General features: G+C 40.0%; 2 protein-coding genes across 7 annotated transcripts in view; one reads left to right on the top strand and one right to left on the bottom strand.

The window, feature by feature from the left end:
- Window positions 1-1,523: 1,523 nt before the first annotated feature.
- SLC39A6 (solute carrier family 39 member 6) lies at window positions 1,524-22,729 on the bottom strand. Its single transcript, NM_001287155.1, has 10 exons — window positions 22,088-22,729; window positions 19,475-20,209; window positions 17,552-17,735; window positions 16,580-16,749; window positions 15,116-15,334; window positions 9,874-9,979; window positions 6,746-7,123; window positions 5,404-5,484; window positions 4,049-4,239; window positions 1,524-2,738 (listed from the first exon to the last, which is right to left on the bottom strand). Exons 2-10 carry the CDS (start codon window positions 20,198-20,200, stop codon window positions 2,586-2,588), a joined length of 2,208 nt encoding a protein of 735 aa, NP_001274084.1. The 5' UTR covers window positions 20,201-20,209; window positions 22,088-22,729; the 3' UTR covers window positions 1,524-2,585.
- Window positions 22,730-22,872: 143 nt separating this feature from the next.
- Window positions 22,873-27,798, top strand: part of ELP2 (elongator acetyltransferase complex subunit 2) — a 48,653-nt gene continuing 43,727 nt past the window's right edge. For 4 of the 6 annotated variants that reach the window (XM_038543490.1, XM_038543489.1, XM_038543488.1 and 1 more), the window contains exons 1-2: window positions 22,875-23,068; window positions 25,656-25,734. In XM_038543490.1, coding sequence (XP_038399418.1) covers window positions 22,931-23,068; window positions 25,656-25,734 — 217 coding nt within the window. In that variant the 5' untranslated portion in view covers window positions 22,875-22,930. Of the gene's footprint in view, window positions 23,069-25,655; window positions 25,735-27,798 lie in introns of all 6 variants that reach the window. The other 2 variants (XM_038543491.1, XR_005362507.1) reach the window with 2 other exon arrangements.

Genomic DNA, 27,798 nt, shown 5'->3' with positions numbered 1-27,798 from the left:
TTCACTGATAAATGGCCGGAGCAGAGTGGTCAGTGCCTCCCATTGTGGACATAGCTAACAAGAATATATACAAAGCCTTGGGGTCTGAGGTAGATTGCCTTTCCCAGCATGGTTTTGTTTCAAGATTACACCATCCTCAGTTAACACGGACATTCTTTTTTCTAATCTCAGAAACTATTTAACAAGCTAGGTATTTATATGCTGCTTAGTTTTGGTAAAACTCACAGTACACAATACCTTCTTTGAGAGAAGAAAGGGTAGAATTTTGATGTGATTAACAGTAATTGACTGTCTATTGTTTTTTAGTAAACATTTATATTTTTCAGAAAATTAATCCATAATGTTCTCAAGTATACATAACCTATGTCTTTTTCTTTTTTTTAAGATTTGAGATACAGAGCACAGGAGCAGGGAAGAGGGGCAGAGGAAAAGGGAGACGCAGGCTTCCCAATAAGCAGGGAGCCTGATGCGGGGCTCTATCCCAGGACCCCGGGATCATGACCTGAGCGGAAGGCAGACACTTAACCACCCAGGCATCCCTCTATGTCAAGGTCTTTTTCATTCAAGGTATTACTTGTGTATTTTTCTATCAGTCTTTCAAGTTTTCCCCTCAGAAATCAGCTTTTGATTCATATTCTACAGCTCCTATATTTTCTTCTAATCTCCATTCTCCCCCATATGAAGTCATGGAAACAAACTCCTTAAATCTCCCATGTCTCCACTACCTAGTTCACGCTTGAGTGGTAACTATCTTTCCAGTTCATTCTGTTTTGTGGGTTGGTACAGTTCTTCCACCTTCAGAATCTGTGATAAGTCAAGTCTGTGTTCCTCAAATTCAAGGGACATTTCCAGCTCTTCCAGAACTTCCTCATCTTGCACTGATCTCAGCAGTGAGGTAGGTCTGTGGGTAGGATTCTGAAGCAGAGTAATTCATCTAGTGGAGATGCTTCATGTCATCCTTTAAAGTACCCTCAATCCAAGTTCTCCTGTTACCCATATCCATCCCTTTCATTTGGCTGGGGAATAGAAATGCTGGTCCAGTTGACTCTCAGTAGGCCCGCAGTGGGATATGGGCCTTGGCCATTTTTTTTTTTTTTTTCTGATTCTCTTTAGAATGTAGGGTATCTATGCTTCTTCTCAAGCTTAAGGCTCTGGTTGTTATATAAGAAAAATTAGGGGCAGGTTGGAACAAATTGTGGGTTAATTTTTTTTTAAGTGTCTTTGTGGTATAGAATTTAAAACTGAGGAATGCCACCCAATAATATAAGTGAATTGATAAGTATACTATAATCTGGATGATACTTAAGAAAATCAGACATCTCAAATTCAGAGACGGAAAATAAAATGGTGGTTATGAGGGGCTGTGGGAGGAGGAAATAAATTGTTTAATGGATATAGAGATCTGGTTCTGCAAGATGAAAAGGTTCTGGAGATCTACTGCACAACAGAGTCAATATGCTTAAAAATAATATGAGCTGTATGCTTACAAATAGTTATGAAGGTTAAAAAAAAGAAATCATATATTTGATATCAAGATGACATGGGGAATTTATTTTGTAGAAAAGCAACATCTAGAGAATGCCACAGACAGCCCTAGTATGTCTAAAGTACTACATATAAAAATGATAATTGCTCATTATGACAACACTGAAGCACTGAAAGATACCAAAATACTTTCTGAATCCAAGGAGTCAAATTATACTCAATATGGTTTTAATGTCCTTGCCTATCTCAAAGTTCAAATATGCTGACATTTGGTAAATCAGATAACCAGAACATTCAATATCTAAGTTTTCTGGTCATACATAGACTTACTCATACTCATCTGGTATAACTCCACAGAAATATTTTAACATTCCGATTTCTTCGTTAAGCTATATGTTGCTTGAATTCATTAAAAATACTTAGACTTCTCTATTTTACAAAGTTAAATTTACAACTAAATTAGTAAAAAGTGCTCACTGTGGGTTATTTTACTTTGACAAGAATGTTTTATGAATGTACTCTATACTTTACTAATATTGCCTTTTTAATTTAGATTTTCCCTATTTTGTAGCCAATTTTGTGACTTAGTTTAATTAAGAAATCTGTGGCTTCTTAATTCTTACAGATTCTTCTCTTTTTCTATTTCTTAGCTAAAATTCAGTACGAGCTTTATTGGTATCTCAGGCTTTCTGTGTATCCTTATTCTTAAATGCCAACAGTTCTTCAGAGGCTTGACATCCAGCATGGGGCTTACTGTGTTAAATTAGTTCTAGAAAAAGCATTAAAGACATTTTTCCTGAAATATACAGAATATGTCATGCCAAATCTCTTGTTTATACAATAAACTGGTAAAATTGGTAAATTGCACATATAGCTCATATTCCCAAAATAGAATAACTTAAATATTAAAACGTACCTTTGTGTTACCACCATAACTGACCTTGTAAGTGTAACAAATGGAAATATTCAATAAAAAAAATCACGAAATCCACTAACCGTAAAGGCTGCATATCACAGCATATGAACTCTCATCTCCCTATGACCTATTCAAACTACAGACAGCAATATTTTTCTAAACTACTCTAGCATTTACGCCCTAACTAGAAATTTATACGAAACACAATTTTATGTTCAAATATGGAAATAAGCAACATAATTCCAAAACCCAAAAGTATCCCAGCATTCTGTAAAAAGAAATATCCCCAGCGGCTACATCCATGGTCACTAGCATCATTGTGCAGCATCTCAGGTACCTTAAAGAAAAAAAAAAAAAAAAAAAGAGCAACATTTAAGTTTTCAGAACCACAGATTAGTTTTTAGAAGAATTTACAGGGCAGTAATATTAGCTCTATTTGTAGATGGATATAGAGACAACCCCTTAAAACAGGACCATATACACACTGACTCTAGCTAATAATGTCACACAGTATTTCCCACCAGTTTAATTAACAATGATTATTCACAGTATGCTCAATTGGTCAAAACTTATATTCGTCCAGTTTGCTTCACTATAAAACGAAGATCTGTATTGATTACTCTGCTTTAGTTACTGACTGTAGCTGAACCAAACACTAACATGTGGCTTACCTAAGTTCAGAGATATGGAAACTTTACATATAAAATAAAATTTTAATCAGACTGACTGGGATTGTTACGCAGACTTTGGTGACAAAAAGAAGTAACTCCTTTGTCTATCAGTAAGGAAATTATGAGCATTCTGAAGTATACACACAGTATGTCAACAATACAAGGCTTGTGCTGGGTTTCTGAAAAATCTATACACAATCAAATGCCTGATTACTGAGATTCTACTCTCATCAGAAAAGGGCACATATTTTTGTGTATCCTGAACTTATATTAGGCAGGATAGATGTGCTTGTGATTAACAATCCAAAAAGATAAACTCCAAAGAACCTGTATTTTCTATGCTAACTTATACAGACTCACTTATCATTACTGCATTTACTCTAATGCCTTTTTAAAATTTTAATTAATTTATTTTAAAAGTAAGCTCTACGCCCAATGTGGGACTTGAACTCACAACCCTGAGATCAAGAGTTGCATGCTCCACTGACTGAGCCAGCCAGGCCTGCCCTAAAGACTTTTTAAAGATTTTTTTTTTTTAATTTATTCATGAGAGACAGAGAGAGAGGCAGAGACACAGGCAGAGGGAGAAGCAGGTTCCATGCAGGGAACCTGACATGGGACTCAATCCTGGGTCTCCAGGATCCCACACCCTGGGCTGAAGGTGGTGCTAAACCACTGAGCCACCAGGGCTGCCCCACTAAAGCCTTTTTAAAAATGAGGTTTCACAGGGTGTCTGGGTGGCTCCATCAGTTAAGCTTGGTTTTGGCTAAGACTGTGATCTCTGGGTCCTGGGATTGGGCCCTGAGTATGCTCAGCACTCAGTGGGAAGTCTGTTGAGATTCTCTCCCTATGCTCTGCCCTCCACCCTGGCATTCTCTCTCTGTCTCAAATCTTTTTTTTTTTTTTTTAAGAGGTTTCACTGATCATTTTCCCTATTTGTTAGTCAACACTGTAATTAGACTTCTTAAAAACTTACCATATCAACCAGAGCAACATACATGAATAAGCCAGCAGTAAGTGCAAATATCCACATAGAAACATTTTCAGCATAATGACCAATGAAGATTCCTGTTGCCATTCCAAGATATGCCAGCATAGCTGACAAAGCATTATAAAGAACAGCCTGCTTAACAGTCATGCCAGCCTTTAGTAAAACAGCAAAGTCACCTTTAACAGAAAACAAAACAGTGGACAAAATAATGAAAAAAGTCACTTTTCAGATACCCAAGAAACTTCCCAATTTAAGAAATTCTCTAATTTTTTTGAGGAAAAAAAAAGTAACTTAAAAATTATCCAGGGATAAAAAAATAAAAATAAAAATAAAAATAAAAAAATAAAAATAAATAAAATAAAAAAAATAAAAAATATAAAAAAAAATTACCCAGGGATAACAGTAGTAATGTAAGTCACCCTAACAGCTCTATAAATTAAGGTATTTTTAGCCAAAGTTTTTTTTTAAGGCTCCCACTCTGTCAATGAATGATAAATACTATGAACTTATTAAAATTTGTGATCTTGCACTGTCTTCAACAGGCTTATAATCGGGCATAAAGAAGAGGAGGATAGAGAACACACATGAAATGATCAGCAAATGGCAAAGGCAATTTATAATTAAGAGCTAGAGAGTCTAGTGCTCTAGTTATAAAAGGATAAAAAGAGAAATTGAGAATAGCTAAGAGAGGCTTCATGGCATATGAAGGATCTAGAATGTGGAACATAAACAAGATGTTGAGGATTATAAGCATCCATCAGGTAGATGAGAGGTTTCTGAATGGTAGAACACATGCCAAGGAACAAAATTGAAAATGGCCTCACAGGTGTGTGCAAATATGTATCTATCTTTAAGGAGAAAAACAAGGACACGAACTGGGATCTAGAACAACTCTGGGAAGGTTTTTAAGTCCTGGTGACAGGAGAAAAATATTAAAAACACAATTTGCCCATGTCTCTCTCCTTTAAATGAGATCTCTTTGCCAATGTCTCTCTGTTAATGGGAAATTTGATTGGTGTAGTCTTATTCATATTGTAGATATGAAGATAATGATCACTGATGTCACCAGTATGCTGGTATAAGAAGGCATTTGGTAGGGTAAGAGGATGAGAAGAGGCCCAGGTATCTCTCTGGTAATCCCCCAGGGGCAACTGTGTAATCATACTTATAGCAGCAGAGTTCTGGTGGGAACAAACATACTCAGTAAGAAAAGAAAGCTGGCTAGGTTAGTAGAAGGTATAAAAATTATGAGGAAGCTTGCTGGAACTATCAATAGCAAAAGCCAGTGACACTAGGATACGTCATCCCCCTGGAAAATACTGTTTATGTGGTTCCCTTACCTAATTCATGAGGCAACTCGTGACAAAACACAGCAACAGAAGTACTTAAACCACTTGACAAACCTTCAGTAAAAGCAGCCCCTGGGTAAAAATCAATCAGAGAAAGTTTGGCTACATTATTTTGTGGGTGTTTTGTTGTTGTTTTTTAAATCTTACCAGCATACAAAATGAGATAAAAGAAGTGAATTATATTCTGGTCTTGAATTAACAGAACTTTCTCAGCTGCACTCTGCATCTTCTTTACAAGTAACGCTAGATTACATTCAATTAGGTTTTGATTTCCCAGTGGATCACAAGCAGATATGATTTAGAAGTGAAAGTTCCACTATGCTTCAGAGTGATTAGAGAATCTTATCACAGACCTGAGAAGTAATTGCTATCACATAAAACATTTATGTTAAAAAAAAAAAAAAAAGATTTAAAAGGTTTAGAAGAAAATGCAGCAGTCAAGAGTACAAATATATTTCACTGGTCTCCGAAGAATTCACTATGTAATTAGACTTGTTTACATTTATTCTTTCACTGTCAATAAGGAAAGTCTAAGACAAATAGTTCTCTCCATTTTAAAAGTAAACACTATATAAAACTAACTGATTGCTGCTTACAAAGTCTGACCAAGCATTTGCATGTCCTCCTTTGTTGCTTCTGCTGTGCACAGTACATAGAGAAAGAAGGGCACCAGGTTTCCAGGAGCCAAGGCCTGGGCTCTTCTCTGCCTGGCTATAAAATAGCACTGCCTTCTTGGACAAGTGGTTCACCTTGCCAGGTCACAGCTGCCTAACTTGTAACTATTTCCACTGCTCCTTCCAGCACCAAGTTACTACAATTTTTAAGTATTCTACTATCTCTTGATCATGATAGAACAATTTAATAGCAAAAACTCTCTATTCATATTGTAGAATGATAATTTTTTGGTAACTGAATTTATCAGATATGCCAAGATTCCTTCAATATAAAACATGATGAACAAAAGCATCTTGTACCTTAATATTGTTTATATTGCAGATAAGGGAACTTTAATGTAAAAATAAACAAACAAAAAAACAAACCCCCAAAAACCAGATGCTCCATACATCTTAGAGCTTGATTGTAAGACTACAAACTAAAAACAACTTTTCAGTTACTGCTTACGTAATGGGGTAGGCAGTTTGTAGCACTTAATCTTATCTAACGTTTATTGAGTACTTCATTGTCAAAGTAGCTACAGAAGAAATAACATTCTGATAATCTTAGAAGTAATTAGCTTTATCACAGTTGCCCTATTCTTTGTTGAAAGTGGAATGGTGGTTTCACATGACATTTTCAGAGTCAGCCAACAGGAAGCAAACATGTAGAGACATACCAATTGCGAGGCCATCGCTGAAATTGTGCAGACCGTCACCCATGATCACCATCCAGGCCAACGTGGCGATGCCGGCATCCTTCAGCTCCTCCCGAGAGTAGCGCTGACTGTGACTATGGGGGTGGTGGTTTTGGTGGTGGTGGTGATGCAGAATATGATGGTAGTCATGATGGTGGTGAATGAGATCATCTGATTGGCCGAGTGTATCATGAAAATGCGAATGGCATTTATTCTTGCACCCTCGGGGTACATATTCATTATAGACCTCTTGTGGATGAGCATGAGCTATCATGACCTCTTCTTCTTCCAAGATTGCTGGCTGCTGAGAATCAAAGTGGGAGGGCTCCTGTGAGTCTGCTCGTAAATAGCCTTCAGGTCCTAGGTATAAACATAACGGACATTGGGTCAAAGTCAGAAGGCTTTGTTAATGTGCTTGGACACATTTCAAACATAACCATTGACAAACTCAAAAAATAACTTAGAGCGTGGCAAGTTTCTCACTTGCAGAACTAAACAGAGTATTGCTAATGTAAAACACCAACAGGTTTTAATGCATTTTAGTAATGGTCTCACATATTAAGAATGGATTTTCAACTTTAACCCGCAATAACTACCCTCAAGATTCCCCCTTGATTTCTTCTGCCTCCTTATATTTTTCCTTTTTCAAGTTTTTATTTATTTGTTTATTTAAGATTTGATTTATTTGACAGAGAAAGAGAGCGAGCGAGCACAAGCAGGGGGAGTGGCAGAGAGAGAGGGAGAAGCAGGCTCCCTGCTCAGGACTTGATCCCAGGACTCTGGGATCATGACCTGAGCTGAAGGCAGATGCTTAACTGACTGAGCAACCCAGGTGCCCCTCAAGTTTTATTTTATTTTATTTTTAAAGACTTTATTTATTTATTCATGAGAGACAGAGAGAAAGAGAGGCAGAGACACAGGCAGAGGGAGAAGCAGGCCTCATGCAGGGAGCCCGACGTGGGACTCGGTTCTGGGTCTCCAGGATCCCGCACTGGGCTGAAGGCAGTGCTAAACCGCTAAACCACCCAGGCTGCCCATCAAGTTTTAATTTAAACTCCATTTAGTTACCATACAGTGTAATATCTGCCTTACACTTGGAAATATGACTTTTTTCCTTATAAAAGCAGCACATACTTATTTTAGAAAAACACTTAAGAAAAATACTGAAAATTGGAAATAAAAAGCATGTATAATTCTGTCCTCCAACTTCTTTTTTGAGGGCAAATTTCAAGGAAAAACAAACATTTGAAATACAATGATCACCAAAGAGCATTTATCATCTACTTGTGCAAAGAAAAGTAAATTGCAACAAAACGTTTTGTTTTTTCCCTTTGCCCTGTCCACTGATCACACTTTTCTTGGGAATATTGCTGACATTGTGGTCCAGTTCCAGGGCAGCTATTCCCTCTCACTGTTATATATTTCACTGGACTCCATTAAAAAGGTTGAAGAATAGACACAAGAAGTGCAAGAACACTTTACTCACTTTTTAGAGAAAAAAGTATGTTAAAAAACAAAATGTGGACAGGAAACTGTACAAGTAGACAGTAGCAACGAAGCAGTTTTTCTCCCTTGTTAGTTGGCAACTATCTAGTGAGTACTTACTCTAGCCAAGTACCTGCTGGGAACTGAGGATGGAAGGAAGCATGACAAAATCTCTAACTTCAAGCAAGTTATGTTCTTGTGGGGTGACAGCCACATTTCATAAAGAAACTCATATGCAAATAAGGTCCTATAAGGCACTGGAAAGCATGGACAAAAACAGAAAAGGGTAATGTGAAGGACAATAACTGGGAGACCTTTGTCTTTGGGTGACCAGGGAAGGTCTCTGACCCCCAAATGATGGGAGCAGGAATTTATGTGAAGATCTGATAGGAGGGTTCCAAACAGAACAAGGCTCAGAGATAAACCTGGTGTGCTCACAGAATGAAAAGAAGGCCAGTGAGACTGTACACAATGAACAATGGGAGAGAGTAGAGGGTAGGGTCGGACCATGAAGGTAATGGCGAGGAGTTTAGTTTAAAATTTTAATCTTAAAAAAATAAAAAATAAAAAATAAAAATTAAATTTTAATCTTAACTCAATCTGTCCCGTAAGAAATGCCAAGCTAACAGTCAAGTTATAGGAAAAATAATAACTTTACAATGACAATGAATCATCGTGTCAAGTGGCACAATATATCACTGAAAAAGATACAGTATCACATTGTGGTTATTTCTGCCCCAAATGATCAATCTAGTCATAAAAAGATTAGAAACACCCCAAATGAGGGGCAACTTGATGCAACATTTGATTCTGGACTATACTCTGGACCTTTTTTTTTTTTTCAGTGGAGGGAAAATATAAAGGAATCATAAGACAACTGGAAAAAACCAATGTGGTCTAGAGACTAGACAACAACATGGTATCAAAATTAATTTCCTGATTTCAGTAACTGAACCGTGGTTATATAAAATAATGCCCTCAGGGCACCGGGTGGCTCAGTGGTTGAGCATCTGCCTTTGGCTCAGGTCGTGATCCCAGGGTCCTGGGATTGAGTCATGCATCGGGCTCCCCATAGGGTAGAAGCAGGGTACCTGCTTCTCCCTCTGCTTATGTCTCTGCCTCTCTGTCTCTCATGAATAAATAAATAAAATCTTAAAAAAAAAAAAAAAGACAATGTGCTTTTTCTTAGGAAACATATACTGAGCATTTGAGGATAAAGAGACATCTCATTTGTAACTTACTTTCAAATGGTTTAGCAAAAAAGTGTATGTATATATACTCAGAGAAAGAGAGAAAGAAATAGAATAAGGGTAGGTAAAATAACTGGGGGATGTATGAAAGATACATCCCCCAGTATAATACAAGAATAATACAAAGTTCTTTGTATTATTCTTGAAACTTTTCTGTATGTCTGAATTCAAAATAAAAAAATCATAGAATAAATGTAAATATAATATAAACAACTTACTGGCAATGAAAAAGAAAAGGTATGACATATTTCAAAAGTTGAAAAATAAAAAAAAAATTTAAAAAGGAACAGGTCCTCTCTCCTCCTGATAGTCCAAGCTGCCTGCAAACCACAGAGCATTAAACTTCCTCTAGCCCTCAGATTTATTAAGACTTACGATCCTCTGCATCTACTTTCTCCTCATTTGTTGAAAGTTGAGATTCATACTTGGACAGCTGCTTCTTAATCTCCACATCATCATCAGTTTCAGGTTTTTTCTGATTCTAAAATGACAAGGGAAAGCAACACTTTAAAATCATTGATATGTTTATGTGTACAACTGTAAACAAAGAGCTAAGCAAAAGATCCAGAGAAAGACAACAGGTAACAAACCTTTATTGGGATGAAAATCATCCAAGGGCAGGCAGGGCCTGTAGTTAATTTACACAGCACCTCGTCCTATGTTTTAGGCATAAAAACTGCTCAGGAAGATGAAGCATCAAGGCTTTAGCATTAAGAAATGTTGCAATATTACATATTCATCTTTTTCAATGTCCCCTACGTCATCTACCTTAAGTGTGCTCTGGGAGCCTGTTAGAAATGAACAATCTTGGGCCACACCTCAGACCTAATGAATTAGCACAGGGATTTTAATTAGATGCCTGGATGATTCATATGCATATTAAAATTGAACTCTGCCGCAGGTTATCAATTTAGAACCAACTAGAGATATTTTCTGCAGCATTTAGTGACCTGCTAACCAATTGCTTGGTTCTTTCCATCCCTCTTTTGGACACTGAAACCCATATACTTCGCATACTTTTTATAACCTAAAACTATACCCTGACACTGATTAGGTGTTTGCTATTAAAACTAAAATACTTTTCCTATAATAAAACACCATTAACAAGCTTTCTTTTTTTAAACAAATCTCTAGTAGTTAGCCTCAAATTTATCACTAGGTTTTTTAACCACCTGAATACCATGCTTGAGATACAGTCCTTATCTCTGAGCCCAAGCATAAAGGTCACCGTTTGAACAATGGTGCCTGTGCATGATTTATTTACACAAAAAATAATACTCAAAATGATGAAAACGGTCACACAAGTAATATATTTCTTATTTGCAGTACTTTTCAATTACTTAAAAAATCACCACCAGACCCAAGATTTCATTCTAGCTCTGATAGCATATAAAATATCTGTACATTCTTAGATTATAAGAGATCTTAAAGGCAAGCACACGGACACATCTCTATACCTACTCCTAGCTTAGTTCCTTAAACAGAGAAAGTACTTCAATACTTATGACAATAAATTTAGGATATTTTATATCACTTCAGTTAACACTTTCTTTCTTGTTGGGCAAGGACTCTCCCTAGCACTTATAGCTTAACCAATTCTTTCATTTTATAAGTATTGGGGATCTATATTGTTCCCTCTGCTGAGTACTGGCAATATAATGTAGAACAGGATACACATAGTGTCCATTTTCATGAAGATTATCATCCACAGGGAGGGAGGCTTTACAGATATAATGATTAAATAATTCTTTGATTGTTATTTTTAGTATGTTTTACAAAGTAAAAACACATAGTGCTATAAGAGTGTGTATAACAAGACCTAACTAAGTCCCAGGACAGGATTCCTTGAGAAAGTGATCCTTACACCAAGACCTAGAGATAAGCAGGAGTTTGTGGGGGAGGGTAGGGTGGGTGGTAGAGAGGTGGGTCCCAGGTAGGGAGAATAGCACATTGGAAGGCTCTTAATATGAAGGGGCCAGTCACACCCCAGAAATGAAAGGAGTGCAAGGTGGTTGGGGCTTAGTAGGTCAGAGACAGGGGGCTAGAGGCCAGGTGGCAGAAGAAGACTGAGACAAAGCAAACTAAGTTAAAAGTGTGGACTTTGTGCTATAAATATCAGGAAGTTGCTGAAGGAAGGATTTTCAATGATCGGGTACAACTTCCATCAGATTTCCATTTAAAGAAATCATTTTGCTCTTCTCTGAACTGGGAGAAGAAAACAATAAAACACTGTAGACAGGACAGCTGGAAGGGGCTGCTATCACCCAGGTAGGAGATAAGCATGGCTTAGACTAGAATGATAGCAAGAACGGAGAGAAATGGAAAGGCTCTGGACGTATTCACTAAAACTAGCTTGGATATGAGGACAAGGGAGATATCATAGATGACTTGAGCTTCCGAGTGTGAGCAATAACCTTCACTGGTAGAAAAAAAGCTTTTGAGGCTGAATTTATTATAAAAGTCCAACTATCTATATCAAGTATGAGATGTAACCCTAATTTGAATATAGAGATTTCAGATTGACATAAATGGTATGATACATGGAATCTCTTAGGGGTACAGAATAGATATCTTAAGGGAAATCCTAGGTACTGTTACAAGGCTGAAGAAGTTCTCAACACTCATCATATAAGGAAGAGTTTTTGTTCTTTTTGAGAGAACAAATGTAATTTAAAATTGTTGAATGAGTAATGCTAAGATCTGGACACCTCTAACAAAAGATAAAGTCAATATATTCTAAAAAGGAAGAGAACAAGTAACATTTGCAAAACTCCTGTGGGAAGTCTGTATAGAACCTATGCTTACTTGCCATTTAATGTTTCTTATATATTCAACAAATATTTGTTAACTATCTATCATGTGCCAGATGCTACTCTAGGCATTGGAGATATAGTAGAGGTCCTGGCTCTTAGGAGCTTATATTCCAGTCGAAATTATTTTATTTTATTTTATTTTATTTTTTTTCAGTCGAAATTATTTTAGAAAAGAGATCATCAAACCTCTTTGACTATAAGTCAAAGTATGCATATATAGTAAAACATACTGTATTATTACTGCTGCCTTTAAAAACACTGGTCATGACAGAAGAATGATTTCACAACTAAGTTATAACCTAGAGTTTGAAAAAAATCGTTCTGTATTAAATAATAGAGTCTGCTTCTTAAAAGCTTAAGAAAAGCTTAAGGTAAAATCTGAAAAATAAATTGAAACGACCATGTTAAAGAAATGACGGCATGTGAACTAGAGATAGAGTAAAACAAACAAATCTCCAAACCTCCACCAAAAGAAAACTAAAAAGGATCATTTGTTTTTTTAAGGAAAGAATTCCAGAGAATGTAAACAAGTAGGATATACCCTCAAATCAGTCCAAGTGAAGCAACTGGGATGACGGGAACATGGAAGATGACTCCTTAGATTAAGAATGAATAAACTAGGGCGCCTGGGTGGCTCAGTCAGTTAAGCATCTGCCTTTGGCTCAGGTCATGAGCTCATGGTCCTGGGATCAGTCCCCTGTTGGGCTCCCTGCTCAGCAAGGAATCTGCTTCTCCCTCTGCTCCTTCCCCTGCTCATGCTCTTTCTCTCTCACAAAAATAAATTTAAAAGATCTTAAAAAGAAAAAAAGAATAAGTTATTCTTATTTCACTTCTTTCCTCTAACTTTAGGTTCAGAAAAGAGAAAGTTCAAAATTTGTAACTTGAGGTTTTAGTGAATGTCAAATCCTTAAGGGCAAATATTCATAGGATGGAAAAGGAGGCAACTCTCCTGTTCGCACATGCACTTGTTTCTCACAGTGAGCTCCGTGCTCCGGAAGAACCAACTACGTTTGTTTTCAAACCCCTTCAGGCCAGTTAGGCTTGTTTACTGTTAATTGCACAATTTAATTACATATGAACAGTGAAATGATGGTGAGAATAGTTGTTTCTATGAAAACTTAAGCTGAATGCTTTTGAAAGATTCAAAGACAAGTTGTTGCATAAAATTTATAAAGCCTAGATTCTACTCTCAAATAGCTTTCCAAGTGTGTAACCTCTTGTTCAATTTGAGAGAAACCAAAATTGGAGATTGTAGATGAAGGAGCATGGCTACAGAAAAGAAATGATCATATAGAACTCTGAGTCAGAGAAAATCTTGGTCACCATCAAATGACCAGAATATGAATGTACAAATGTTTTAAATTAAAACGTTTAAGATGTGTACATATCCTTTTTAAGAATTCCCATTAGGACAGTCTTTTGATTGGCTTGCCTGGTCACATCAGTTCAAAAGGGGGCAGATATTCATAGGTGACTCATGGGGTGTTTTTAAAATTTTTTTAAATTTTTTAATTTTAATTTTTTTTTTCATGGGGTGTTTTTACCAGAAATAAAAAGCCCACGGTTTGGCTTCATACTATTTTCTGGCAGCAATTTGCTAAGGACAAGACTTTGAAAGTCACAAGCCTTCTGAAAGACAACAGAATATTCAGCTACTGGGTGAAACATTAAAGTTAAGCACAACAGTTATTCATAACTACCAATACCAACAAGGTATCCACAATACTTCTTTAAAAAACAAAACACATAGGGACACTTGGGTGGCTCAGTCAGTTAAGTGTCCAACTCTTTTTTTTTTTTTTTTTTAATTTTTATTTATTTATGATAGTCACAGAGAGAGAGAGAGAGAGAGAGAGAGAGGCAGAGACACAGGCAGAGGGAGAAGCAGGCTCCATGGAACGGGAGCCCCACGTGGGATTCGATCCCAGGTCTCCAGGATCACGCCCTGGGCCAAAGGCAGGCGCCAAACCGCTGCGCCACCCAGGGATCCCCAAGTGTCCAACTCTTGATCTCAGCTCAGGTCTTGATCTCAGTGTTGTGAGTTCAAGCCTCAATGTTAGGCTCCACCCTGGGGATGGAGCCTATTTAAGAAAAAATAAAAAACAACAACAAAAAAACTCCACTTAAACAAAAATACCCACAACACTTTACTGAGGGGTGACTGACAAAAAAAAGGTGTACATACTTAATGTGTATATATATATACATATATATATATATACACACACACACATATATCAATGAATTTGGGTATATATACCCAAGAAACCATCACCACCATCAAGGCCATAATCATGATGCTTCAGACTTTGAGGACTCTGCTTGTGCCTTTTTTGCTCTTACACAGATGTTTATCCTTTGCCATTCTTAGCCTCTCAAGAGTCTGAAGGGAATACTGAAAATAGAGAACTCCAGGATTATTGAGATAGAGAATAGCTCTCCATGAATGCCTCTGGGAACAAAATTATCTCAGGGTACTGAAACCCTCTTGAATGAAGATCATACCACTGGACAAACTCAGCTAACAGTCTAGTTAGAATACCACTCACGGGGCAGCCCGGGTGGCGCAGCAGTTTAGGGCTGCCTGCAGCCCAGGGCGTGATCCTGGAGATCCGGGATCGAGTCCCACATTGGGCTCCCTGCATGGAGCCTGCTTCTCCCTCTGCCTGTGTCTCTGCCTCTCTCTCTCCTGCTCTGTATCTCTCATGATTAAATAAAATAAAATCTTTAAAAAAAAAAAAAAAAAAAGAATACCACTCACGTAAATGTCTGATGCATAGAGGTACACAGTACTTTTTTCTTACCTTTTTCTTTTTATCTTTAAATTGCTTGATCAACGTGAGTACATGTTCAACAAGAAACATGAAATATAAGCCACCCAGAGCTGTGAGACCCTTCCATGTGGAATCAAAATAGGTACTTTCTTCTATGTTTTGAGAAGACAGATGACTGAAAAGTGGCCCTCTCTTCATTTCCATTGCAGATTCTTCATGGCTGTGACTATGGTGGTGACTTGCGTGAGACTACAGGAAAAACAGTATGTGTTTCATAAATTCATTAGTTTCATACATGTCAGAAAAATTGGGTAAGCAATAAGTCAAATATGAAACCATTCGGAATTAGGCAATTAATGGGATACTTCAGTGCTGAGGGCAAGTTTAATACATTAAAATGACTCATGTGCTGCTAGCTTAACGTATCAAGTGCTAAGGCACTTAATGGCATGCATTTGTTTAGTGTGAAGCCAGATATGTTCCCTAATGACTCTCACACAGGTAGCAGGTATTTTCAATGTTTGAAAAGTCAACATGGCCACAAGTAACAGGGAACTGCTAGACTTAATGGGCAGTGTTTACTGTTTATACTCCAAACTGAAAAAGCCCATATTAGTCCTGTCACTGTGCTTACAAGATGCTGAATCTGTGCCCTGGGCCCTGGCAGGTATCTGAGGTCGGGTACACCACCCCAGCTGTCCACGGGGGAACTAACACTATGGCATGTCAGGGAAGGGGACGTGGAGCACACCAACAGGATTGAGATGGGGGTGGCTACAGGATACACTCTACACAGGCTGGTTGATGCAGCAGGTATTCCTGAATACCAGTGGGGCCCAAGGAGCTTATCATGGCAAAACATTTTTTCACTACAGAATGGAACATGATGAGATATGTAGAGCTCTAAGAATGATTTCTTTTCCCCACTTACCTGTAAACCTTTAAGGGAAACTTAAAAGATGAGATCCAAATACTTGATCTGAGGTTTTTAATGGGGCTCTTAAATAAACTTTACTCAAGTTATTTTAGAATTTACTCGTGTCAGTGAGTGTCAATCTCTAGTTACACACATAAATCCAACTCTACAGGAAAACTCATTTCTTGAGTAGAGAATCAGTTTTTATTTCTGTGGCAATTACACTAATATAAGCAGATAATTCATGTTGTTGCAATCTGTCACAGTAATACTATCTGAGCAGAATCTGTCTTTTTATTAATTGGGTCCAGAAAGTTAATCTGTATTTAGTAAATTCTCTTAAAGAAAAAAGCAAAAAACAAACCACAAACATATGTTAAGGCCTAGCACAAAAATACAGCTTTTAGTCACCAAATATATTCTTTTTTTTTTTTTTACCAAATATATTCTAAACTCAATTCTTCTAAATCAAACTTCGAACCTTTTATATCAATACGAAGAATTCTAATACAAACCAAAAACATATTAATGTTTTTCACTGAACAAAATATACTAGTAGGACAAATGACTGTACTTACATGTGGAAGGAGGTGTAAAAAAGCATCACCACTCAATGTCCCAACGGCCAGTGCCACAAGGAAACTTAGGAGAAATTTGAAAAACACCCGATTCATGAGAGGCACTAAGATAACGCCAAGCAAAGACAGGAAACTGATGATGGAAATGGCTATGAAGCCACCAACCCAGGCTGTCAAATAAAACACAGCAACAGAAAAATTATACAATTGATAAGCTTTAAAAGAGTGGCATAAAGCAACTTGTCAAAGCAAGTGGCAACTCAGTGAATGGGGCTGTGGCAATAGAGCAATAACCAAGAAATCTGGTGCTGGCAACAAATGAACAATCTGACTGAACCCTCCTGGTAAAGAGCAGAAGTCTGGTGGAAAGTTCTTCAGATGGGAGTGAGAAGAGAAAATGGTTACCAATGATGAACTCTAGATGATTTGGGAAGTGGACTCCCATATAGTTAAATTATGGAAGAGAGAAGAGTTTTTTGTTTTTGTTTTTTTTTTTTTGAGAAGAGTTTTTTTTTTTAAAAAAAGGAAAATAAAAGAAGAATGAAAGAAACCGAGAATTCAATAATTTCCTCAGTAAACAAAGCAATTATTTATTTACCATAGTTTTTGAGTAACACGGGTCTACACTATAGCAGAACTTATCCTAGTTTCATTTATTAATAAGAACATGCCAGAATTAGGCTCCTAAACAGTGGGTATTAACTTTGACCTTCTGAAACAGTGTGACAACATATAAGATGCCCAAATTTTAGAGGCCCTGATCTCCTGTGGGATGGCCTCAGTTATAATCTCTTTTGTTTTTTTTCTGAAGGCAAGGCTAACCGGCCTGCTTTCTTCACATTCAAGGCAGAGAACAATGAAGATACTTGGAATTATACTAAAAAATGAATAGCTTGATGTAAATGTAAGGAAAAGTGCAGCATAAACTTACCTACTTGAAATTATTTTTATATAAAAAAAAGGCAACTCTACCTATTTGTAAAGAATAGGTCTTTGGAGGAATTTCAGCTTTCTTTTCACTTGTTGTATGTATCAGACATGATCTAGCGTCAATTTGATTGATGATGGCTGGGCAGAGATAGTTGAACTCCGTTGCATTCAGCATAGTCTGGATGCCCATGCCATGAGATGTAAGCAACTTTGACGCATTGAAACACTGCAAGAAACAAAGCAGTGAAAATTACCAAGAAGCATACCAATCCAAAAAAGTTGTCTGATGATACAACCAATACCCTTTCCATACTGAAGCTACTTTATTTTTTCAAGCTAATGCATTAAAACCAACTTTTGTCTTGAGTACTTCGGAACTTGCCTCAAGTTCCCTTGAGATACTATGTCACAATGGTGATATCCCACCTCTTCTGCCTGTTTCTTCTTGGGGGAAGCAGTTAAATTGCTACTAATCTAGACAGAAAGCCCCGAGTGGAATAACCTTGAGGATAAATGGACATTCACAAGCCTGTTAACTCATTGTATAAACCTATTAAGGAAATGAGCTTTAATTTTGAAATGGAGTTCATTAGAGATTGAGAAATACGTTGTTTTAGTACCAACGCTACCCTATGTGGCCTAAACAAGCCCAAGACACGTCACTCTTCCAGCAATGACTATACTTGCAATACTTAGATCAGGTCTGTACACTTGGCAAACTCTATAAACCTGGCAAAATACCTACGAGAGAATATTAAATTAGGTAAATTACTCTTGTGGAGGGCAAGACTGGTTAATAAAACAAACTTGTACCAGCAGGCAGCTATTTCAACAGCTTAATTAGATGACAAGCTTAGTTTGAAGAGAATCCCCTCTAGGTAATCTAAGCTTCCCTTTTTACCCCCCCCCCCCCAAAAAAAAAGAAAAAAAAAATTGGCAGTAGCACCTGTTTCTCATCTTCTGTAAAGTTATTTTAAATTCTCATAGTTCTTGGCCAAAACTACTCAGGAAAAACTTTATTACTGGTGTCACAATGGGAATGACCGTTAGGATTATTTAGGAATTGGTACAGTCCTAAAATGACTTGAATGAAGAACTCTTTAAGTTCTGCCTATTAATGCATACCAACTAATTCCTTGTTCTTGACATCTCTCAGCCAAGGAAAACTGTGTACAGTCTGGATGTCTAGTCTAGGAACAACATATGAATTCAGAACCTCCCTGCCCAGACTTTTATTTTTTTTATTTTTTTTTTTAAGGTTTTTTTTTTATTTATGACAGTCACAGAGAGAGAGGCAGAGACACAGGCAGAGGGAGAAGCAGGCTCCATGCACTGGGAGCCCGATGTGGGATTCGATCCCGGGTCTCCAGGATCGCGCCCTGGGCCAAAGGCAGGCGCCAAACCGCTGCGCCACCCAGGGATCCCGCTGCCCAGACTTTTAGATTGTCTAGCACATGATACTTGGTAGCTGCTCCAGTTTCAGCACTCCATAAGTCATTGAGATTTCTCTTCCAAAAAGGTAACACTATTGTTCTTCATGCCTTCTTTTGTGCCTTCAACCACACCTTTCCCTAAAACATGGGATTCTAACTCCTGCTTTTTTTATCTCGTTTTCTACTTTTCATTAACAATATTCACCTTTTAAAGACTTTATCCAAAAAAAAAAAAAAAAAAAGACTTTATCCAAAACTAACCTTGATTACTGCTTTCCACATGCATTTTAAATATCATACTAGAAAATAGTTTCAGCTGCCAGCAACATTCTTACCAAAAAATGATCCCCCAAATTTTGAATCAGAAAGGTTTACAACATAGCAGGGACAAGGGCCTTTGGGCCAAGTGTCTGGATAAGAAGAAATAACGTCTCTTTTCAATAACGTCATCATTTTTACTATATACTCCGTGCAACTAAAGGTAAAAGGTGATGGACAAACAAGCAGGCATAACGAAAAGCATTCATCTTACCTCCTGAGTATTCTCATTTGTGTTTCTGGAATACATAAAGCCTTTTCTGGGCTCACTCACAGATTCATTTGTTTTCTTACTGGTCAGCCGGCTCACTCGGCTTTTTTCTGTGATACTGGGTGGTGTGGAACTGCTCACATCTTTGGGGAAAAGTTTTCCAGGTTTTGGAGTGTCTATTGTCTCTAGAAAGTGAGTTCCTTCAGAGACAGCATTATACACAGTTGAGGTCACTTCACTAGCAGTAACACCATCCTTGATTAAAACATTCCTTTTACCATTGGCATGCTCTGATCGGTGAGATCCTTTCCCCTGGCTGTTTCTGGGATCCTTACCCAAACTATCAGATTCATGGTCTGGACAAAGAGCTTTCCGATTATTTTTATTGGAAGCAGCATGATTACGGTGAGAGTGGTGATCATGGTCGGAGTGATGGTCATGGTCATGGTGTATATGGATTTTTTTAACCTTATCTATGCCTATATTCTGAAGCAATTTTCTGAATCCTTCGACTGACAAGGAATTATTTTCTCCATAGCGGTGGAAAAGCTGCTGTAGATGATGTCGTCGTGTGGTAACTGCCAAGTCAACGTTAATGCCAGATTCCCAATTTGTAATAATTTTCTCAGTGGTCTGAGGGAAAGCAGTTGCTGGTTCTAGTTCATGAAGGGGATTTGTGACTGACAGGGTGAAGGTCAGAATCAAGATTACAGATAAATTCCTCGCCATTGCACCTTCCTAGAGAAGACAAAAAAAAATATTCTTGCCTTCACTTTTAAAACAAATTAAGAAATCTTATGCTGAAAATCAATACTAATCAAGGTTTACAGAGCATCATTTAGTGTGACTGTGTAGTACTACATGTGAAAATATAAAGAATTACATATATAAAGGAAATATGAAGAGTCCTAGGCTCCTCTACCCTTGCATTGCTAAAACACGTGCAACAACTATAGGATAGTTGAGTGCTGAGACCATAATTAGCACTGCAAATTAACAGTAATTCAGAAATTGGATATTCATGTGGTCACAGCCATACTTGGCAACCTATTACTGCTCTGTGGACCCTCAAAAGGGATCATCAGGTAAGAACAAGGATTCAACACAAAACGCAACTAGCCCCCCATCATCATTGTTCATAGGATAATCTTTTAATATATAAAAAAGTAGAAATGGTAATATCAAAATAATTCACCTTTGAAACTTTTTTTTAACTATGTACAAATTAATTTGAGGCCTCTTCCCCGCATCCCACTCCTCAAAGGTACCTAGTTTTGTCACTCTCTTGTATATCCCTTAGGATGTTTTCTATGCATACTCAAGTAGATGTGTCCTTTTTCCTTCACACAACCGGGATCCTTTTTCCCCCCACTCAACAAATGACACTTTTTGGGTCGGTTCTTATATTGATCTCATTCTCTTGAATGACTGCAAAATAACACCCTTTGAAGTAAATTAAACTTCCTAAAAAAAAACTGTATCATTCTTATGTAGCTGTAAAACAGTGAAAATTTTATCATAGACTATCATCACTCATCCACACAATAGTGTTTGGAACCAGAGGCCTACACTCCAAAGAGAAGAATCAGGTTGAGCCTTGGGGTGCCTGGCTGGCTCAGTCAGTGGAGCTTGGGGGTCCTGATATTGGGGTTGTAGGTTTGAGCCCACACTGAGTGCAGAGATTACTTAAAAATAAGACCTTTAAAAGAGTAAAAAAAATAAAGAGCCCATTTTACATGTATAAAAATACCAAGGTGAGTCTTGAAAAACAGAGCTCAGTTAAATACAGAAGTTATAGTCCAGATAAGTGGATGAACTGATATCTCAGGACCCCGCAGATGTCTAGCACCAACGAAGGACGTGATTGTGACCAAATTCACCTGCCTTCAGCCGAAGAAGCTAGGGGTTGGGTTCCGGAGCTAGGGAGCAAGGACGGGGCAACCTAGATGTACGACTTTCAGCTGTTTCCTGCACCTGGAAAAGCTGGTAATGATACATATGTGACGGATGACTTGAGAAACCACACGAACGAATGCCTGTGCAGGTGCTCCTTAACTGTCATTTGTTGCACACTGCTGCTTATCATCCCGGGAGCCCTGGAAAATAGAAGTATGACTACCACAGGGCTAGTCTCCTGAAAGAAGAATTTTCAGGGCCCGAAGTTTTGGTAATTCAGTTAATAATATGCAGAAGAGAAAGATTAAGAAATCATTCGTAGGAGAGAGAGAGAGAGAGAGAGGCAAGGAGCGGGGTGGGTGGGGACGGACACAGACGGATGGTTCAGCGGGAAGCTCCACGCTTTTCTCCAGGGAGGATGCTTAGGGCGGTCGCGGACCGGGCGATCTTCTCTTCCCGGCAAATCAGCATATGCGGAAGAAAAAAGAAAGCCGAAGGGCAAGGGCCTGGAAAAAGGGGCGAGTGGAGAAAACGGGAAAGAGGACACGAAACTGCTTCCAAAGGCTTTTTATTTTTAAGCACGCCAGTACCTTCTTCGAATGGGAGGTGAACCGGACAGACTGCTTCCTCCTAAAGTCCTTCCTTCGCCGGACCCCGAAGCCCAACCATGCCCGCGCAAGCCGGGCCTCCACTGTCCCCTCCCGAAGCTGCGGGACTCACCTCTCCGCGGCCTCGCCGTCCCGCGGCCCGGCCCCGCGCGCCGGCTCGGTGCCCCGCGGGCGGTCCGGAGGGTTCGGAACCGGTCCGTGCTTCTCTCTGGGGAACCTCTACAGGGCGCGGAGAGGCTGCGGTCCCATCGGCCCGGCTGCCCCTCGGCCGGGGTGCCGCCGCGCAGCCACGGGGAAGCCGCGCCCCACGCGCCTCGCCTCGCCTCCCGGGAGCAGGAGGACAATTACTAATTACCGCCGCGCGCAGCGCGCCGCCGCGAACCACCGCCCCCGCCGGCCATGACTGCGGGGCATGCGCAGTGCGACCCGGGACCCCGTCCGCGAGCGGCGGATCCGCGTGTCCGTCTGTTCGCCGGTGCCAGGGGGCTCGCAGCAGCGGGGAGGGGCGAAGGCGCGGTCAGAGCGGGCCCCGAGCGCCGACCCCAGCTAGCCGGGGGCCCTCCGCGGCTGTGTCCTCAGGCTCCGCCACCCCGCCCTGGGAGCCTGGCCGTGAGAGGCCGCGGGACGTTCCTGAGCAGCACGCGAGCCGTGGCACACGGGCCCCGGGGGAAGGGCCCCGGCTACTCCAGCGAGGCCCTCATTCCCGGGACGGACGCTGTGCTCCCGCGCTGGGTCAGCGCCCGCCACGGAGCCGCGAGCCGCGCTCGGGAGGCGAGGCCCACCGGCGCCGGGCGAGGGGGCGGGCCCGGCGGGGGGCGCGGCCGCCTCCGCCCCGCCCCCGGCCGCCTCGGAAACGCGGTGCGAGTGGCACCCGCGCGAGAGGCGGCCGGGCGAGAAGTTCCGCCCCGGGGCCGGAAGTGCGCGCCCCGCTCTCGGCCGCGGCCCCGCCGGCGACATGGGAGCGCCGGTGCTGGAGGTGTCTCACGTGTTTTGCTGCCCAAACCGGGTGCGGGGAGCCCTGAGCTGGAGCTCCGGGCCCGGAGGACTTTTGGCCTTCGGCACGTCCTGTTCCGTGGTGCTGTACGACCCTCAGGTGAGAGAAGAGGCCCGACGCCCTGGGGCGCTCGCTCGGTCCGAGCGGCGGGAGGCTGCGCGCGCGGGACTTCCTCGGCCGCTGGCTCGCCTGGCAGCCTGGGGCCACCGGGGCCTGGCCTGGCGCCCCACGTAACCCCGCCGGAAACACAGCCGCCTCTGCAGCCTTCCCTGGGAACTGTCGTGGTGTTGACCAGTTTGAGTTTTAAAGGATTTGCAGTTTGGGTCTGGATGAAAGCCGTAGTCACAGGTGCTTCCTCATTTCTGTGTTTCCTTCAGAATTATTTAATAAGCTTGTATTGGGTTTCAAAGAAATACCACTTGCATTTCGGCTTTGGAAATAGACTTTTTTTTTCATGTTTATTTTATTTTTATTACTATTTGTGTATATACATATTTTTTGAAGATTTATTTATTTACTTATTTATTTATCCGTGATAGACCTAGAGAGAGAGAGAGAGAGAGACAGGGGCAGAGACACAGGCAGAGGGAGAAGCAGGCTCCATGCAGGGAGCCCGACGCGGGACTCGAACCCGGGACCCCAGCCAGGATCGCGCCCTGGGCCAAAGGCAGGCGCCAAACCGCTGAGCCACCGAGGGATCCCATATATATATTTTTTTATTGGAGCTCGATATGCCAACATATAGCGTAACACCCAGTGCTCATCCCGTCCACTGCGCCCCCCTCAGCGTCCGCTCACCCAGTCACCCCAACCCCCCGCCCGGGAATAGACATTTTAAGGAAGGCATCATTGGGGTAAAGGTCAAAAGGGTTAGGAATCCTAAGCTTTAGTTACAAGGCAGGACTTGCACATTCCTTGAACTTCATCCATTCAGTTGATTTTTTTTTTCTTGCTGTTTTACCTAACTTTTCAAGTGACGGTTTTTGCATTCTTCCCAGAGTTGTTGTGATTCCATTCTCATTGTCTAATTTTGGACCATACAGTTAGTGTTGCCTCTCAAAGTGATAGAAATGAAAATGCCATGCTGGAAATAGCTATTTGTATTTCTTGTACTGCTTATTAATTTGATTAAAAATCCCATTATTCTCATAACCTTTTTATACTCAGATTTGTATATGAAATGGTTGTATTCATTTTCCGTATCTTTTTTTTTTTTTTTTTAAGATTTTATCTATTTATGAGAGACACAGAGAGAGAGAGAGAGAGAGAGAGAGAGAGGCAGAGACACAGGCAGAGGGAGAAGCAGGCTCCATGCAGGGAGCCTGATGTGGGACTCTATCCCAGATCTCCAGGATCACACCCCTGGCCAAAGGCAGGGACCAAACCCCTAAGCCACACAGGGATCCCCTCATTTGTATCTTGAGCTTACTTGGCAAGCTTGTTTTCCTATTATTGTCATGCATTCTTACTGGCAACTGAAAGCATGAACTCCAAGGGTAAACTTTACCGAATCAAAGGCTGACTCAGCTGGAGAAGCCTGTGGTTCTGCAGCCAATTAATGTATTTGTGGCCATGTTAGGGAATTTTAAGTTACCAAAAAGTATATTGGGCCTAAAAAGTAGTTTGTTTTGTTAGATATTTACTGTTTGGACACTTAATTAATTATTGAAATAAGAGCATATCAGATGCAAAAATAAAGTTTTGGAGTGATATTCAGCAAATTTTTGAGGACCCTCTATGGGCTAGCCCTGGACTGGTGGTGATGACACAAAGAAAAGAGGTAACATATTATTCCTGCCCATCAGGGAGTTCTTTTTTTTTTTTTTTTTTTTTTCCATCGGGGAATTCTTAATCTGGTGAGAGAGACAGTGAAATACTATGAATTTTTCCACAATTTCAAGTAATTTATGTGTGAAATACACTAGTTTTTTTGCACATTTACATGTGCATACTTTTTAATCAGTCTTGAGAATTTCAGTTGCATATAAGCAGATAGAAAGCTAATGTTATTGGCAGTAGAGAAAGGAGTCTAAAGAGGAAGGCACTGTAGTCACAGAGTTAACTTAAGCAGTGTGAGAAGTAAAGAAAGCCCAAGTGTGGAGGGATTTTGCTGAAATGAAAGTCTCAGGGGCTGCTGGGAACTTGGCTGTAGGCCTTGAAAGGAGCTGGTACCTGAGGACCTTAGTTATAGCTAGGTAACTTTATATCATTAGGGCTGAAGGACCCAATACCTGCAAAGTTGAGCCATGAATTTGAATCCAGTAATCATGAATTCCTCTATTGAAGGGTTTTTTGGGTCAATACAGCTCTCGGGTTGGTGTAAGCATGGTAGAAGTAGACCTGTGGGAGCTCAAGGAAGAGTTACCTTGTCTAGCCTGGGATGTAGACAAGCTCTCCAGTAGAGAGGATGGAGGTGTTTAACAGGAGCTAGCAGATGAAGACCTGGGAGCTCAGTGTGCTAAGAGCACAGGACATAGAGGGGAGTGTGGAGTGGTGGAAAAGGCAGGCACATGTTGGAGTGAATGGAGAGTTTATAATTTAAAGTTTATAAATTACGGAAGGTGATTCGGTTTGAAGTAATCCTGAACTTTTTATTAGCATCAAAACCACTGATACCTGACTTTTATTAATTTATTAATTTATCTATGGGATAAATTGTAATTTACTGATGTTTTCTTCTCTAAAGAAAAGAATTGTTGTTACCAACCTGAATGGTCACACTGCTCGAGTCAATTGCATACAGTGGATTTGTAAACAAGATGGTTGTAAGTATCAATCTGGTTGTTAATGCTGATCTTATTTTCTGATAATGTATGATTAGTAATTTTTCTTTTCATCACTTGTCTTAACATTAGCTTATCTGATATGCATTTGGAAAGCAGAAGAAAAATGGTATGCCCAGGGAAACATCTGACCTGTACTTTATAGAAATTATGAATGACACAGCAGTGCCCAGGGTGAGGCAGCCCCTGACTATGGCGAGACCCTCTCCATCACCCACAGTTTTTGACCTAAAAGCCTGTAAACAGGGCCTGTGTTGGGGTACAGGCTGGGATTCAGAGGATTTGGCTTGAGATCTATCTCTGCCACATACCAGCTATTGCTTTTTTTTTTTTTTTTTTTAAAGATTTTATTTATTTATTCATGATAGTCACACAGAGAGAGAGACAGAGGCAGAGACACAGGCAGAGGGAGAAGCAGGCTCCATGCAGGGAGCCCGACATGGGGTTCGATCCCGGGTCTCCAGGATCGTGCCCCGGGCCAAAGGCAGGCGCCAAACCGCTGTGCCACCCAGGGATCCCCCAGCTATTGCTTTTTTAGGCGGGACATTGCATCTCTGTTTACCCCAGTTTACATTGTAGTAATACCTAAAAAATAAATGCTTAGACTTGATCAGGTGACCTTAGAGGTTTGCAACACTTGTGAAGTCAAAATTATTTTCAGAATAACAGAAGTTACTCAAAACTTTCATTCTCATCCTGTCATCCTGTCTCAAGTATATGGTGGCATATTGCAACAGATTTATTTATTTATTTATTTATTTGAAAGATTTTATTTATTCATGATAGACATAGAGAGAGGGGCAGAGATACAGGCAGAGGGAGAAGCAGGCTGCATGCCAGGAGCCTGATGCGGGACTCAATACCAGGACTCCAGGATCACGCCCTGGGTCAAAGGCAGGCGCTAAACTGCTGAGCCACCCAGGGATCCCCCTGCAACAGATTTAATACAGAAGCAGATCTGAAAATCCAGTTGTATTCTAATAAAATCAGATGTTAAACATATTTGCAGAAATATAAAATAGTGCCTCTCTTTCCATTTTTTATTTTGGAAAATATAAAGATTCCCTCCATCACTCCCTGCAGATGTTTTTTTATGTTAGCGTGATGGAGTTCATCATCATTTTTAAATAAACTAATAAAGTAATTTTCAAATTTCTGGTTTAATTTCTAATGTGGTTGATATTGGTGCATATAGTCCATATAAACAAAAGTTTTTTGGGTTCTCAAAAAATTTTAAGGGTGTAAAGGAATATTGATAACAGAAAATTTGAGAATTACTGGACTAGATTATCTCTAGGTCTCTTTTATCTCTAAGATTCTGTGACTAAAGAGTTTTTAGGGATCCCTGGGTGGCGCAGCGGTTTGGCGCCTGCCTTTGGCCCAGGGCACAATCCTGGAGACCCGGGATCGAGTCCCACGTCGGGCTCCCTGCATGGAGCCTGCTTCTCCCTCTGCCTGTGTCTCTGCCTCTCTCTCTCTCTCTCTCTCTCTCTGACTATCATAAATAAATTAAAAAAAAAAAGAGTTTTTAATTATCATTTTGGTTTTAAAATGGTGCTTCTGAAATCCTATGGAATTTCTTCAAACATCATGTATACACACACACCCCTATGGTATTCTTATGGACTGAATTAATTTTATTTTCCATAAACATTTATTGAGAGCATTCTGAGCCATGTGCAAATGTAGAGTTTCCTGAACGAGTAAGACTTTGCTGTAACTTTATTTGTGACATTAAAAAAAAAATTTTAGTAAGCTACTTATTTCAGTTGGTAATGCAAAATTAGTCACGTTAGGTCAGTAAAAATCATTAAATAGTAGAAAGAGTGGCTGTTGGTGCAGATATTAAGCACAATAGTAATTATATTAATTGCCACCAAATGACATCAAAGACTCCTTGAATTTCAGTATAGGGATTTATTATAAAATATTAATTTGGTTTTATCTTCCCTTTAAAAGTGAGGGATCGCTGGGTGGCACAGCGGTTTGGCGCCTGCCTTTGGCCCAGGGCGCGATCCTGGAGACCCGGGATTGAATCCCATGTCG

Source organism: Canis lupus, chromosome 7, assembly GCF_011100685.1.
Source record: "Canis lupus familiaris isolate Mischka breed German Shepherd chromosome 7, alternate assembly UU_Cfam_GSD_1.0, whole genome shotgun sequence".
NCBI classification, from domain to species: domain Eukaryota; kingdom Metazoa; phylum Chordata; class Mammalia; order Carnivora; family Canidae; genus Canis; species Canis lupus.
Note: the sequence above shows the minus strand (reverse complement) of the source record. Positions and strands in the feature narration are given on the sequence as shown.

Bases quoted from the DNA above. Each gene is read 5' to 3' on its own strand.
- SLC39A6 (NM_001287155.1), bottom strand. From the start codon at position 20,200: ATGGCGAGGAATTTATCTGTAATCTTGATTCTGACCTTCACCCTGTCA. The intron at 9,980-15,115 runs GTAAGAAAAAAG...TTGTCATTTTAG, and splicing joins TTAAAGATAAAAAGAAAAAG to AATCAGAAAAAACCTGAAAC. The intron at 7,124-9,873 runs GTAAGTCTTAAT...GTTTATACCTAG, and splicing joins GAAAGTAGATGCAGAGGATC to GACCTGAAGGCTATTTACGA.